Genomic DNA, 15,119 nt, shown 5'->3' with positions numbered 1-15,119 from the left:
GGCCCCCTGCCATATTTATTCATGCCGGGCAAGATGGCGGCGAGACGGACGATGTGTTACTGCCAGTGGACATAAACAGGCATTTTATTCAAAATACAAAACCTAGTCCAATACATTTACACACATAACCGCATTCGGTGGTTATTTACCACGCAACAAGCGTCGACCTCTTTTTTCATTTTACGCGTTTCAACGTTTCTTTCTTACAAAATGTTCACGTTGTAGCTCGCTCGCTAACCGACCAGCTGGCTAACAGAGAGCTAGCTAAGTTAGCTATCTACCGCAGGCAAGCCGCCGTGAAGTGGAGAATGGGAGAAAAGCTTGAGCTAAAGCTCAAATCACCGGTTGGAGCAGAACCTGCTGGTTATCCGTGGCCATTGCCAGTATACGTAAGTATTAAATCCTAAATCTCACCGGTTAGCTACATATTTAGATTGTCTCTGTTTTTGTCTTTGTTAGCTAGCTATTTGCTAACATTGGCTAGCTAAAGAAGCCATTGCACGCTCGTAAGAGGGGGGTGTCAAGTCAAGTCAAACTGGTCGGGTTGGTGACAGACCGTAACAGTCAACCACAATGCCTGATCAGATATTTAGCATGTTTTCCTAACGTTTGCTGCCATAAGTTATTCCCATACAATATAAACATCCACAGACTATAGTACATTTGAGTAAAGTAACGTTAACGTTACTAGGTAACCAGTAAAAGCAAGCCAGATGCTGACACCCAGTAATAAGGTGCTTTGAAATTAGAGCGGCTTGGAGACAGCCCTTCACATCCAACATTGTGTCAGTCCTACCCCTTAGTTTTTGCCCAAAATGTCTCTGTTAGGATCCGTCCTTTTCTCTGCTTAGATCTACCGTTCGATAGCATATAACAATCACACAGGACACATAGCGATGTAGAGATTGTATACAAGATGTGTGTGCTTGTGTGAACTCTGAGGTCTGTGTTTCTCGATGCTGCAGGCATGTGAATGGACGTATTGCTTTACTCTTGAGTGCTTAGTGTTTTTTCTGTCTAATGGCATCCGTATGATTGAGACCAGTTGGTTGTGTTTGGTTGGTTGAGCTCTATACATTAATATCATCCCCGATCTGTCAGTTCTCAAGTCCATACTAGTCATGCTTACCTAGATAGAGACCCTTTTCTCTTAGTTTTTAGTATTCCCATGTAGCATCCTTTCGTCAGTGGCTGGTTGCAGTTGACTCATTGAAGACAAACGGAAAGGGAAGCGGTTGCAAGTGCTGTGGTCTTTTCAGTAGTGTATAGTTAACTTTAAATTGTGTTTCTCATTTATGGTAATTGTGGGGAGAAAAAAACAAATTTCTCAGAATGTCAGAGTGGGGTGTTTCTGTGCATCTCCTCCACCCACACCTTGTCTAGCAGTCAGGTTATTTCAGTTCAAGCATTTAGTTTGTGGTTGTTCACAATATCAACTGAATGCATTTCAAGACAATGAGTCAGTTACTGTGCTTAGCCGCTCCTCTGTGCTTTGGCTGACTGGATTGACTCTCCACTTACACCAGGCCACAATCTGATTACACTTACAGTTCCTCCCTCCCAAATGTATTGCCTCACCCATTTCCTTGTGTTGTGGTCTGTAAGGATAAACACAAGAGCAAGCATGTCAGGAATTTAGACTGTTGAAAAATATACCGTTGACCTGCATGATAGCTATTTATTCTGGTACTAGCTGTCCTGCAATGAATTAGAGACAGCTGATAGTCCTGTATGTGGAGTTCTGCAATATGGAGCCTATTCATGCGGGGCTCTCCTCATGTATTCAAAGGGGAAAGACTTCCTCTCTCGTCTTCCTTCCTCTCATGTCCATATGGTCAACTCTACAGGGGGGTAGAATGGACTGCTCTTTTTCAGCAATGTAATAGATTCAAAAACATGTCAGCTCAAGTGTTCAGTCACATTTAAGCTGCTTGCTGGTAGCAACAGATTCCACTCCATTATATACTGCCATAGTGCATTAGGATTGCTTATCTCACCCGCAGAGCATGGACACAGTGAAGTTTGTGACACACAACATGGCTGTTGTACGGGCTGTTGCAATATAAGGCGTGCTTTTACTCTAAACCGCCCCCCAGAATGAAGCCTATAAAAATACTCTTTCTTTTGCTCGGTATTTCTCCCTGTCTCCCTCCCCATCTCTCACTAAATTCACACATCTGCGCGTCTGTAAATGCTTCCATATGAGGGGCACCTCTGGTGTGGTGCAGCTCTTTGTTCATCTGGTTCTGGGTATGGGCACTTACCAGACTTACAGAGCCTTTAAAAGATGTACTGCTGAACGTCTTTGGTTGGGTTCTTCTCACCTGTAAACCCATTATTTACAAGGGCGCAATTACAATCAATTACATGTCAAGACATCTCCTCTGGATAGCAGTATGATCAGATACCGTACACACATTTTCTTTTCACAAAATATACACTGATTTAAAAGACAGAAAGCTAGAACAAGGATCTTGTTTTATTTACCGATGCAGTGTTAGTTTGCGAGAACTAGTTGTATTTAATGGTAAGTAAGAGTAGTAAAGGGTGTAAGTGGTACGCCTGCCTTAGTCATTTGGTCTCGTAGGCTGCTGCGGTACACGTAGTGGAGCAGCGTGTAGCGTAAAAACCCCTACACCCATGATGCTAGGAGAGATTGACTGAAGAGGTGGTGTAGAGAGGAGGAGTCGTACATACGTCGGTATACCCACAGTGGGGAGAGAGGAGGGTCTCCTGTTCTTTTTTGTCTGACTCACATTCAGTGTTTATTTTTAGCAGCAGCCCTGTGCTGGTGTTGCTGTGTGCCGTCTTTGTGTGAGCAGATGACCTCCTCCCTTCAGCACCTCATTCGCTCGCTCACACAGTCTCTTTCATATAGTCACACACCTTTTTACACTTTCCATATTTAGTGGAACACAGTGTTAAATTTGCTGAAGATGTGTAGATCATGCTGCTTATTAGCAACACAGTTAGCTTCATAATATAGCTTAAGCTGAAATGCTGTGCTATTGACAGAAATAGTAGTAGATTTCCTGTGTAACCATGGATATTTAAGTGTGCGCATGCATGTTTGAGCTTTGGCGGAAGTAGTGGCGGGCAGTATTGAGCGGGAAGCCGCGAGCTCCAGGCTCTGAGCTGTTAGCTGCGGTTGCTGTGCCATGCCTCAAACAGCTGACAAATACCAGGCTTCCCCTCTTTTCTCTTGCCCCGTCACTTTCCCCAGTTTCTAGCTGCACTCACTTTCACTTTCTTTACTTTTACCCACTAGTCTCTCCTCCTCTCTTACTTTCCCCTCTTTTCTTTTCCTCCACCAGAGGCTCTTCTTGGCAGTGCGGTGGAGCAGTAGACAGAAAGTGGGTCAGTGGGTCAGCTCAGGCAACAGGCTCAGGCTGGCTCTGCTCTGGGTGTAATTTGAGTCCTATTACTCCCACAGAGCTGCTCAGCACACTCGAGCTAAGATTACCAACAGGCCTGCACGATTTAAGGAAAAAAACAAATCACGATTTTTTTTTTGCTTAGAATTGATGCCACGATTCTCTGCCACGATTTTTTTGACCATGACAAAACAAATTGGCAGTACCAAACCAAGGTTATTATAGTTTTGCATTTTGAATTACTTTTTAATTTTTATTTAATTTTGACTTTGTTTTCAAATTCAGTTTTTAATTAGTTTTTAAAGCGGGTTTGCTAGTTTAGTTTTATTTTTTGAAAATGCTTAGTTTTTATTTTTAATATGGGTTATTTGTCAGGGGATTTGAACGGTTCAGAAAAGGAATGATTAATAATAACATAGGGAATTAAAGAAATAAGACAACTAAGATAATAACGCAACAAAAACATACAATTTTAGAAATACAGTATGTATTAAACAATAACACCAGTACATATGATGATGAGCACACATATTTAAAAAGTCAACACAAGACGCCGTAGTAAGTGCAGAATGTGTTTGACAGGAGAAAAACCTAAACAGCGAACAGACTAAAGAAGACATACATCAACAGGTGTTTTGAACTTTGGTTCGAGTGAATTGGCAAACTTTTTGAAGTCAGTCGACTCACACAGTTATGTAGACATCCCAGTGTTAATCCAACTTTAACGCACCTTCCCTCCCACTTTTAGTATTCTGCTTGCTGCTTGCCTGTTGTCCTGTAGCCCATCTCAACCTACAATTTTATGCAGGTCTACAATTTTATCCCTGATGTCCTTACACAGCTCTCTGGTCTTGGCCATTGTGGAGAGGTTTGAGTCTGTTTGAGTGTGTGGAAAGGTGTCTAATACAAGTAACGAGTTCAAACAGGTGCAGTTATACAGGCAATGCGTGGAGAACAGGAGGGCTAACAGGTCTGTGAGAGCCGGAAATTCTTACTGGTTGGTAGGTGATTAGATACTTATGTCATGCAATAAAATGCTAATTCATTATTTAAAAATCATCCAATGTGATTTTCAGTTTTTTTTGGTTTAGATTCCGTCTTTCACAGTTAAAGTGTACCGTCAATGTAAATTACAGACCTCTACATGTTTTGTAAGTAGGAAAATCGGCAGTGTCGGCAGTATCAAATACTTGGTCTCCCCGCTGTACTAAAGGGTTTGCTTGGCTTGCTTGAAGTGACGTGTAACATTAGCACGGCCAAGTAATGTTAGAGTGATGGGCAACAACAGTGGCTACATGATGTCAGATTTGATACGCAGAGCGTCTATTTTTGCTGGATGGTGGAGAGCTCCGCAGCAAATCAGCACAGGGCGCATTGTGCGGGACAGGAAGTCGAAAATAAAACATCTGGTTAATTTTCTGAATAAAATACACCGTGCTCACAGTGGATCATATTTCCCTGCAATACACTTTGAAAATGTTATAATGGGCAGAGACAGGCCTAAAGTCAACAGGTCAGAGTTTTTGTGGTTCTGTTTATAGAAGCTACATCCTGTTATATCGTGCTATCGTACGTGAAGCTGTCAGTCATGGCCGCAGCTGTTTGAAATCCGCATCATGGGGGGGGGTTCTGCTGTCTCCAACCACAGACGTATATTGCTTTGCTTCTGTGTTGGTTCTTATTAGGGATGGGATGATAGGCTTTTCCCCGATTCGATTCTCTCACGATATGTGGGTGCCGATTCGATTTGTGTTGCGGGTTTCATTTATTGCAGTATTGTGATCTGATAGTGTTGAGTATTGCAATTTTTGACAAAAACAAAAGTTGATTAATAAACTTCTAGAAAAAACATATCATGAGCCCCTTCTAAAAAGTATTTTATAAAAATATTGCCTATCACATGTCAGTCAGTCAGATAGATTCATTTCATTTGTAAAGATGTACGTTACATAACATGGATTTTTCTGCATTTCCCGCTTTTGGTCTGTTTTGCTGGAAAGGGATATAATGTAGGCGGAACCGTACAAAGTGAAAATATGTAGGTGAATCATTGGTGATAAAAACAAAAAAAGTTTCTTAACAATTGTTGCAAAATAAAATCACGATACGTATGTGAAATTCTTTACCACCCCTAGAACTCATGTCTGTTTCTTCAAACTGGGAACGTGACAACGCCACTTACTGTAGACTATGGACAAGTAGCTCATATAACCCCACATCAATAAATCCAAACTATCCCTCTAAGAGTCTGCTTCATTCAGTTTATAGTATGTGTTGTAAATGGTGAGTATTGTGCTACCTGGTTTATAGAATTTCTTTAGTTTAAGGGTAGATATACAGACTGTTTGGTGTTTTTTTTTTTACCCTTTGTTAGCGTAAGGCTATAGTGTTCAGTTTCAGTTTTCAGTTGTTAATTGAACTTTATGATAATTTGGGAAGCTGTAGTTTGTGTCGCTGTTGAATTTAAAAGGTCATGCTGAGAGGTGTTTTTTAATAGTTTGTTCCTCTCTGTTTATAGGATAAACACCATGATGCTGCTCATGAAATCATCGAGACCATTCGGTAAGTGAACTTTCCATCCTCTGAACTCCCACATTCACACAGACGGTAAGTGTCAAGTGTATGATCTAGTAATCATTGTATGTGTGCTTCCTCTAGGTGGGTGTGTGAGGAGATCCCGGACCTCAAACTGGCCATGGAAAACTACGTACTCATTGACTATGACACCAAGAGGTGAGCCTAGGGTCAAAATCTGTTTTTATCTTTGAAGATCATGAGATAGTTAAACAAAAACACTTTTACCTATGAAGGCTTACGGCAGGTCTAACAGCATACTTGTATGTCGAAACACAAGTCTTTTTTTCTTATTTGTCTGAGGTTAGTTTTCTCTTAAATTGAAAAGTGTCAGTAATAGTGAATATATTTACAGTAGTGTGCATATGTTTACAAACCCATGTTAAAGTTGATTTAAAAGAGGAATAAAAAATCATCTTTTGTGAATTGATCTTAATGCCTTAATTAAAAAAAAAAATAGGAAAATCCGATCTTTTAAGGACACCAATTTGGGGGGGGGCATAAGTATACACACCCCTATGTATAATTCCCATAGAAACAGGCAGATTTATTTTAACAGGCCAGTTATTTCACGGATCCAGGGTACTCTGCATCCTGATAGATTTCCCTTGTCCTTTGGAATTAAAATAACCCCACATCATCACATACCCTTCATCATACTGTACATAGAGGAAGGCATGGGTAACTTTCCATAACATCATCTCTCAATGCAAATTAAACCAGCTATTAAGCTAACTGAAATAAAACCATGTCAATCTCTATGTATGGTGAATGGTATGTGATGATGTGGGGTTATTTTAATTCCGAAGGACAAGGGAAATTTATCAGGATGCAGAGTAGCCTGGATCCCTTATATAACCTTCAATAATAAAAATGTGCCTGCCTCTGTGGGAAGCATCATGGGTATCATAGGTGTGTTTACTTATGCCCCCCGTACTTTAAGTAAGAACTTTTATTTATTTTATTTAATACATTATTCATTCACTAAGAAAATTTGTGTCAAGCCACTGTATGTCACCATTTACACAAATATTAATTGGAGTATATTCAGAGTTGCATAAAGATGAAAATTGTTCTTGGGAAGTCAAAAGTAAAATAAGTGTTGTCTTGTATAAAATGATGGTAGTCATTTTCTGTCTTGTTATTCTCACAGCTTTGAGAGTATGCAGAGACTTTGTGACAAGTACAACAGGGCCATCGACAGCATTCACCAGCTGGTGAGTTCGATGTTTCACGGGTATTTAGTGTTCTGTAGCTGAAGTGAATGTGGAAACATTAGTTAGTGAAAGTGAACAATACTGTATATGTGTACTGTGAATCGGTGTTCCCTTCAATCAGTGCCACGTATGGCCTAACACTAGGGCTGCAAGATTATGGCCAAAATGATCATCACGATTATTTTGATCAAAATTTTGATCGCCATTATTCTCACGATTATTTGTTGATTTTAACCACAACAAATTTTATGGTCACATAGGCTATTTATAATTGCGAGAGGGAGTGTGATGGATGCTACTCACAGAGCGACGGCTGACTCATTATGAACGGGTCCAGCACGGGTTGAATGGCGGATACACATGTCGTGTGTATGAAACGTCTGTATCTTCACTGCGCTGCAATTTTATGAACAATGATATTCTTGCAATGGGTCACATCTCGGGCCCAGGTCCAGCGGCTCCGTCTCACACGCTATTAGTCTACCAACTGAAGTTAGTCAAATTCAATAACTTCTTCTACGTTCTTCGCCGTGGCGACCGCGATAGCTGAGTTACCTGCGGAAACACTGGTACAAATACAGGTTTGCCCCTCATACTTAACAATATACAGCTGTGTTAATTTGTGGCCGGGCGCGGAGTAAGAGGAGAGAGAGCAGAGAAGAGATTAAACACAGGCACGGCTTTACAGACGAAATGGGTCATGTAACGCAAAATTAAACCATATCCATATAAACAGCATTGCAGCGGATGCGAGGACATTAGCACCGGTGTTACCTAGAGGAGCTAACAGACGCTACGAGCACCGACTAGCACTGGTCACTGCTGTTGTCTGAAAAACAACAGACGGGACAAAACGTTGCGTTCACTGGTAAACCTTGAGACTGACGTATAATCAACTGCTATCTGTTGAATTTTCCTCCCGTTACTATTGTCTACATCTTGAAACTAAGCTGCACGGGGTGCAGGGAACTACTCTGACTGGCTCATGAGCAGACGTCTTTACAGAGCGGTAGATTGGCTTTGCAAAAAACCCGGAGCGTTCTATGAAATGACGCTTTAAAAAAAGAATCGCTCGATCACGCAAATTTGATCGTGGGAAGTCAAAATCATGGTCGCGATAAAATTCGGTTAATTCTGCAGCCCTACCTAACAACAATAAAGTTGCTTCAAGTTATTGACCAGATGTTTCATAAGCATTGTTCCTGTCTAGTACTCATGTGTGTCCAGTATTCTCTTATTTATGGATTCTATTCTGAAAAAAAAAGTATTTTGCCCTTCTCTTTGAAAGGCCAACACCCCTGGATAATATCTGTGCATGTGTAGAAAAAGTGATTATGCCTTGTTTTGAGTGTTTTTGTTGTGTGTGTGTGAATAAACATACAATCCCATTTTATAGTGGAAAGGGACTACACAGCCCATGAAGCTCAACAAGCGTCCTTCAAATGGGCTGCTGAGACACATTCTACAGCAGGTGTACAACCACTCAGTTACCGACCCAGAGAAGCTGAACAACTATGAGCCCTTCTCCCCTGAGGTGTACGGAGAGACCTCTTTCGACCTGGTGGCTCAGATCATCGACGAGATGGAAATGATGGAAGATGACACCTTTGTTGACCTCGGCAGTGGTTAGTCTGCTGTTATTTTGCGACGTCACTTTAGTAGTGTATCCCAACATATACAGTAACAGGTTGATAAATTATTATTACGGTAGCGGGGGTGGGTTTTGGCAAACAAATAATATTGGTGTTTTTGGATTTTTAAAGGCCAATGATGAAATTTAGATTTGAAAAAAGGTTTTCAACAGAATTGTTTTCAAGTTACAAACAATGTGGCTATATTGACCAGGCACACAGGAAGTGCACCGGACTTTGAAGCCAATTTGACATAGCGGCCAAACAGTGGAATTACAACTTCCTTGTGCTTCTTGCGCTAAACTGGAAGTAGCTGGCCTGGCCAGCAGAGTTCTCTAGTGCGAATGCTGGATAGGCCCCGTAGTGCAGAAGCACTTTTTTTTGGGCTTTGTGCGCCGCTTGGCAACTCTCCTAGAAATGAATGGGGTTTTGCCTTGTGCGTTGTATCCAGGTCTTATTATGCATCCATGATATTGACAGCCTAAGTGTCTTTGTTTGTTTAGTGTAAGATGTGAACCTATTGTTTTTTTATTTGCAGGAGTTGGTCAGGTAGTGCTGCAAGTTGCAGCTGCAACCAACTGTAAACACTACTACGGTGTAGAGAAAGCAGACATTCCAGCTACATATGCAGAGGTAACCACATAAATATCTTGCAGGACCAGAGGGTTCTATCCAGAGAGAGAACGAGACAACGCAGTGTCAAAGATCACCGCTTCCACAGTCATTGTAGTGAAACGACTCAGGGTTGGCGCACCTCTGGCAAACAAACAGAGGAGTCTGAAGTTTTTTCCGCTGTGTGGTGTCATTGTGTCCAATCAGTCTTCAAAGTGGATTTCCCGGTTCACATATTGTTTTCTCAATCTTTAGCAACCTGTAGCAACACACCCAAATCAGCATTGTTGTTTGAAGTATAATATTTACATTCTCTCTCTCAGACCATGGATAAAGAGTTTAAAAAGTGGATGAAATGGTACGGGAAGAAACATGGGGAGTACACAGTAAGTGACTATTGCAAACCACATCCACAGCATTTATATATTCTTCTGATCCAAGGGTTTTCTGGGTTTTTACCCATACTATGCATTAATTCTTTCAGCTGGAGAGAGGTGACTTTCTGTCGGAAGAATGGAAGGAAAGAATCGCCAACACAAGGTGTTCTACCAAACCGGGTCACCGCCTTAGTCCGAAAGACGCATCTTCTGTTTTCCAATAAGACCATTTATAAGCTGAATTTATACACTGACGGACTAGAAAACAGACACCGCTATACATTGTAATGTAACAGTTCAGTCCTGTAATAAAAGCTACCATTAAGAAACACACTAACAAATGTTTAACTCTAGTTAGGTACATTAAGAGTATCATCTGCAGGCCTCTAGGGCTGCACAAACCATCAAATATGAATCACAATCTAACGATTGAATGATGAGCCTATTGACGTTTTAAATGTTTGCTTCGCTCATTGAAACTCCACTGCATATCAGATTTAGTTTCCTAAACTAACACATAGCCCTGAGGCGATTTAGGTGTTTTGGCTTCTCTGCTGTGAAGCTGGCATGCCGCTTTACCCGTACTATGACGAGGCCGCCTGTGAGATAATTTTGCAGCTGCAGTCCAGAGAAGAAAAGTAATACACAACAGAGAGCAAACGAGCATAACAAAAATTAAATGTCCTAGAGCTAATCCCTTTTGGGTACAATTTTATTTACATATTACTTGGGTAAGAAATTGGATATTGTTCTTATTCTGTGAATAAGAACAATACGTCTTCATTTTATGCAAAGATTTGTACATTAGCAGGAGTGTAGGCGAACATCAAACATTTACCCATTAAATCAGGAAATAAATGGGGTAATGATCTTAATATTGATCAAAATAATCATTTTCATTTTAGCCATAATCATGCAGCGCTACAGAACTCCTAAATGAAAGGTTTAGAAGAAAGTTTGCAGTCCTATGATAAATGTATCTGCAGAACTTTGCCATAACATATCACTTTTTTTACTGCCAACTTTATGTCTAAAATGCCTTTTCTTTGTCTGTCTTGCAGTATTATTTTTGTGAATAACTTTGCCTTTGGTCCAGAGGTAGATCACCAGCTGAAGGAGCGCTTTGCTAACATGAAGGAAGGTTAGTATCTTTTTTTGTTTTTTTTTTAGCTAAGAAAAAAACTCAAACATCCAAGACTTTTTCTATGTACACAAAAGGCTTATTTCTCTCAAATATTTTTCACAAAACTGTCTAAATCTGTGTTAGTGAGCACTTCTCCTTTGCCAAGAAAATCTGTCCACCTCACAGGTGTGGCAAAACAAGATGCTGATTAGACAACATGATTATTGATGATGATTATATGTCACACCAGTGAGCCGGATGCATTATCTCGGCATAGAAGTGCTCACTAACACAGATTTGTGAACAATATTTGAGAGAAATTGGTCTTTTGTGTACATAGAAAAAGTCTTTTATCTTTGAGTTCAGCTCATGAAAAATGGGAGCAAAAACAAAAGTGTTGCATTCTTAATTTTGTTCAGTGTAAAATGATACGATGAATGCATCTATGGTTCACTGGCTCTAATTGGGTGAAGCAATTATGTTTCATATTATGAGTTAACTTTATGTAGTGAGCTAATGGAGCTACTGTGTCCACTGCCAAAAAAAAAATGTAATGATTTTTCTTTTTGATTTTTTTCTTTTTTCAGGTGGAAAAATTGTGTCCTCCAAACCTTTTGCACCTTTAAATTTTAGAATAAACAGTCGAAACTTGAGTGGTAGGTACCACAATCAGTTGAAAATCCCATTTCAATTTTTCATGCTTTCTTTGATGTGTATTTAAAATGCAGTGTCGTGTTTTTCTTCTCTATCCTGCAGATATTGGCACAATAATGCGTGTGGTGGAGCTTTCTCCACTGAGGGGCTCCGTGTCCTGGACAGGAAAGCCAGTTTCTTACTACCTGCACACCATAGACCGCACCATAGTAAGCACTGAAGCTCTCGGAGGAAAACCCAATGTGCAGAGAAAGTTTATAAGAAAAGACCTTGGCAAATTAAACACGAAATGACTGCTGAAACATACAAATACATCAGACACAAAGACTAACCTCAACTTTAAATAGACTGCCATAATAACAGCTGGCATTGTCTCAATGAGTAGTCATTCCCATGACTAAGCAATCTGAGTAGATGACCCAACAGTGGTGATGTGACTTTTAATGGCACCACATTCAATGATGTACATGTGCCAATATTGACTGTATTGTTTGTACCTCATTAGACAATTTCTTGTTATGGGTAAGCAAGGGTAAGTGAGTAAAGGCAAAAAAAAAACTTAAAGAACTAACAATGACAGAGGGTGACTGGTTGAAAGAGGTCGTCCTCGTATGTCTTCTTCTTGAAAGTTGCACAAACCATAAACGCTACAACCCACAGCCAGCTGATGCTAATGTACGTAGGTTTTGTGCCGGATTCAAAGTAAATGACTGCATTATAATATCATAATCCAAGAACATCAAAGGAAGACAAATGTCACATCTTTTTCATTGTTTGCTTTAAAAAGAGTTACAAATATATTTTAAGCTGTAATTAGAGAGATATTATTTAATAACCCAAGAAAGCAAATTGTATGCACATGCAGACTATGGACAATTTATAACATGTATAACAGAAATCCAGTTACAGCCAATGTTAATGTAAACGTGGTTATTTAAACTTAGGTAGACTGTAAACACTTAAAAATAATGAAAATACTATTCTAATTTTCTTATTTTCCTTGTCCTGTTCTTCAGCTTGAAAACTATTTTGCTAGTCTCAAAAATCCTAAACTCAGGGTAAGTAATGTTCTTCTTCCTTATATATTTGCATGAGTCACTGTACAATCTACATTTCCTGGATCAAACAATGAAACCGTGTTCATCTTATACCAGGAGGAGCAAGAGACAGCTAGGCGACGTCAGCAGAAGGACACGAAGGACAGTAAAAGCAATAGCACCACACCCACAAAACCTAAAGAACTAAACAAGGTAGGACATGCACAGATTTCCAACACTTGGTTAAAGCAAATCCTAGGACCAGTAAAATGGGGATTAAATATGAATCAACGTGTGTGCTAGTTCCCTGAAATATTCCTAACTTGGCTTATGCGTATTACAGCAGGACTCCTGTGGTGAGGATGAGCGTCCTAGCTTGGTGACAGTGGTCAAGCCCTCTGCTAAACCCAGAAGAGCCCGACTCTTACCCAAATCTCGCAAGTTGAACAACAAGAAACGTGGTCGACCCAAGAAAGCTGCCCCAGCTGCCGAGAAGAAAAACAAGAAGAATCAGAGCGCATTGGATCTGCTTCATGCCAAGACCCTTTCGGCGGCACCCCCTCAGGGTCAGAGGGCACACACAAACGGAGAGAATATGCCTACTATTACAGAAATTATGAATGCCCTCTTTACATTTACACCGTATGGCCTAGAAATCTTATTTTAATGTGAATATGCATGTTGTGTGTACAGATGCATACCGGCAACCTCAGAGTCCCTTCTACCAGCTTCCCCCCAAGGTCCAGCACTATCCCTCCAGCCAGCTGCTTCTGAGCTCAACTCCTCCTGGTCTGCAACAACTGCTAGGTGAGCTGATGAAGACTCAGATGATTCAATTTTGACTCGGTCATTTTCAAATCAGTTGTCATGTCGTACATATTATATCAGACTTTTTGCAAATCTGTATACTAAATATGGTTGACTTTAATTTCATTATAATGGTGGTTTTAGTGTTACAGTTGAGCTTCAGTATGGGCAGATTGTTAAATAATTCATTTAAAAATTAAAAATCTTCTGTATTTGAGCAGAGTTTACAAATAAGAGGTCAGAAAGAGAGACACAACGTCTGGTCAGATAACTTTCTTTTGAATTCCTAAAAACATTGTTAGCCTAAATGTGTTATAAAACTGCATGTCAATCTGTTTGGTGTCTTTGCTCCATTTCCCCAACAACCCAACTAATATATTATATCCTGTGTTTTTGCTCCCTCTGTGTCTATGACCTAAATCTTTTTACAGATAACATCAAAGTTCAATACCTCCAGTTCATGACCCACATGAAGACTCCTCAGTACCGCTCCAACCTGCAGCAGCTTTTAGAACAGGAGAAGGTAATTAGTAATGCTTTAGCAGACATTATTGATTTGTTACTGCTGCAATTTTCATGCCACTTGTGTTGGCATGATATGTTAACCTACCTAAAAAAACAACAACATATGTCATATTTTCTGTTTCTCTTCTGCCTCTAGCAAAAACACAGGGACCTGTCAGGGCAAGCGGAGCAGCTCTACTCTGTTTGTCAGTCTCACAAGGACAAGATCAAAGGTCTCTTCCAGACCAAACTAGATGAGGTGGGAACAGCTACTTTTTTTTCACTGCATTACATAGCTGTATTGACAGTCAAAATTATTTTCACAAACATTAGTTGTTTTCTATCTTTACTTTGGTCACGGATCAATGCTTATAAAGTTTTTTATTTTTTATTTTGTATATAAATCTAAAGTACAGCATGTGTACTAAGATTAGTTCTTAAATACAGCTATTTGAAAGACAACCTGAATAGCTTATATCCCTTTACAGATAAACAACAGACAGTGACACCCAACTGGAATGTGAGAGAGGGAGAACATACTTTTCCTGCTGTTTTATTTTGTAATTTGCATTAACTTAACACTAAGATCCTCTTTTGGATTTTCAACTCTTTTGGTTGAAACTTCAAGTCTGCACCTGAGACACGCATAGCATCCCTGTTGGGTGTTGTCAGACATGTGTTCTGCTGAAAGCGCTAATTACACCTAACAATGATGTGAGGTTACAGTGATCAGACAGCGTACTAGGGGCGTAGCGGTACACAGAAGACCGTTCGGTTCATACTCCGGTTTAGAGTCACATTTTGGTCACCGGGAAAAAGGGACTTTTTTTTTCTCCATTTAATTGGAACCAACAGACTGTGGAGTGTGTGTCAGAAACAGACAAAATCCTTATGCTGCAAACTGATGGAACATTTTCTCCCTCTTTCCCTCTGGTAATTCTGGTAATCTATTTTCTATTTTCACATTAAAAGCACCTAAACAAGTAGTAATATATAAGCTGAACAAACACCCAACAAAAAGGAGCGCAAACGCACTTTCCTCTGTGTTTCCTTTAGGATTTTTTTAAGGCAGTGGGGGCAGGTCTGTCCAAAAAAACAACAATGTTTGATGCTTTATTGAGATCCAGCAACAGTACAAACGTGGGTGTGTGTGGTTCTGCAAAGAAATAAAGAACATTGCAAAGGTTACTACCCACAATGCATAGGAAG

At 40.1% G+C, this 15,119-nt stretch overlaps 1 protein-coding gene across 4 annotated transcripts in view; it reads left to right on the top strand.

The window, feature by feature from the left end:
• Nucleotides 1-15,119, top strand: part of dot1l (DOT1-like histone H3K79 methyltransferase) — a 29,603-nt gene continuing 14,484 nt past the window's right edge. For 3 of the 4 annotated variants that reach the window (XM_034882572.1, XM_034882571.1, XM_034882574.1), the window contains exons 1-17: nucleotides 1-389; nucleotides 5,893-5,936; nucleotides 6,033-6,107; nucleotides 7,102-7,165; nucleotides 8,562-8,790; nucleotides 9,335-9,429; nucleotides 9,732-9,794; nucleotides 9,893-9,948; nucleotides 10,847-10,926; nucleotides 11,496-11,564; nucleotides 11,665-11,771; nucleotides 12,579-12,620; nucleotides 12,717-12,812; nucleotides 12,943-13,165; nucleotides 13,293-13,406; nucleotides 13,838-13,929; nucleotides 14,068-14,169. In XM_034882572.1, the coding sequence (XP_034738463.1) occupies nucleotides 309-389; nucleotides 5,893-5,936; nucleotides 6,033-6,107; nucleotides 7,102-7,165; nucleotides 8,562-8,790; nucleotides 9,335-9,429; nucleotides 9,732-9,794; nucleotides 9,893-9,948; nucleotides 10,847-10,926; nucleotides 11,496-11,564; nucleotides 11,665-11,771; nucleotides 12,579-12,620; nucleotides 12,717-12,812; nucleotides 12,943-13,165; nucleotides 13,293-13,406; nucleotides 13,838-13,929; nucleotides 14,068-14,169 (1,632 nt within the window). In that variant the 5' untranslated portion in view covers nucleotides 1-308. Of the gene's footprint in view, nucleotides 390-5,892; nucleotides 5,937-6,032; nucleotides 6,108-7,101; nucleotides 7,166-8,561; nucleotides 8,791-9,334; nucleotides 9,430-9,731; nucleotides 9,795-9,892; nucleotides 9,949-10,846; nucleotides 10,927-11,495; nucleotides 11,565-11,664; nucleotides 11,772-12,578; nucleotides 12,621-12,716; nucleotides 12,813-12,942; nucleotides 13,166-13,292; nucleotides 13,407-13,837; nucleotides 13,930-14,067; nucleotides 14,170-15,119 lie in introns of those variants that run through there. The other variant, XM_034882573.1, reaches the window with a different exon arrangement.

This window comes from Etheostoma cragini, chromosome 9 (genome assembly GCF_013103735.1).
Source record: "Etheostoma cragini isolate CJK2018 chromosome 9, CSU_Ecrag_1.0, whole genome shotgun sequence".
Taxonomy (NCBI): domain Eukaryota; kingdom Metazoa; phylum Chordata; class Actinopteri; order Perciformes; family Percidae; genus Etheostoma; species Etheostoma cragini.
Note: the sequence above shows the minus strand (reverse complement) of the source record. Positions and strands in the feature narration are given on the sequence as shown.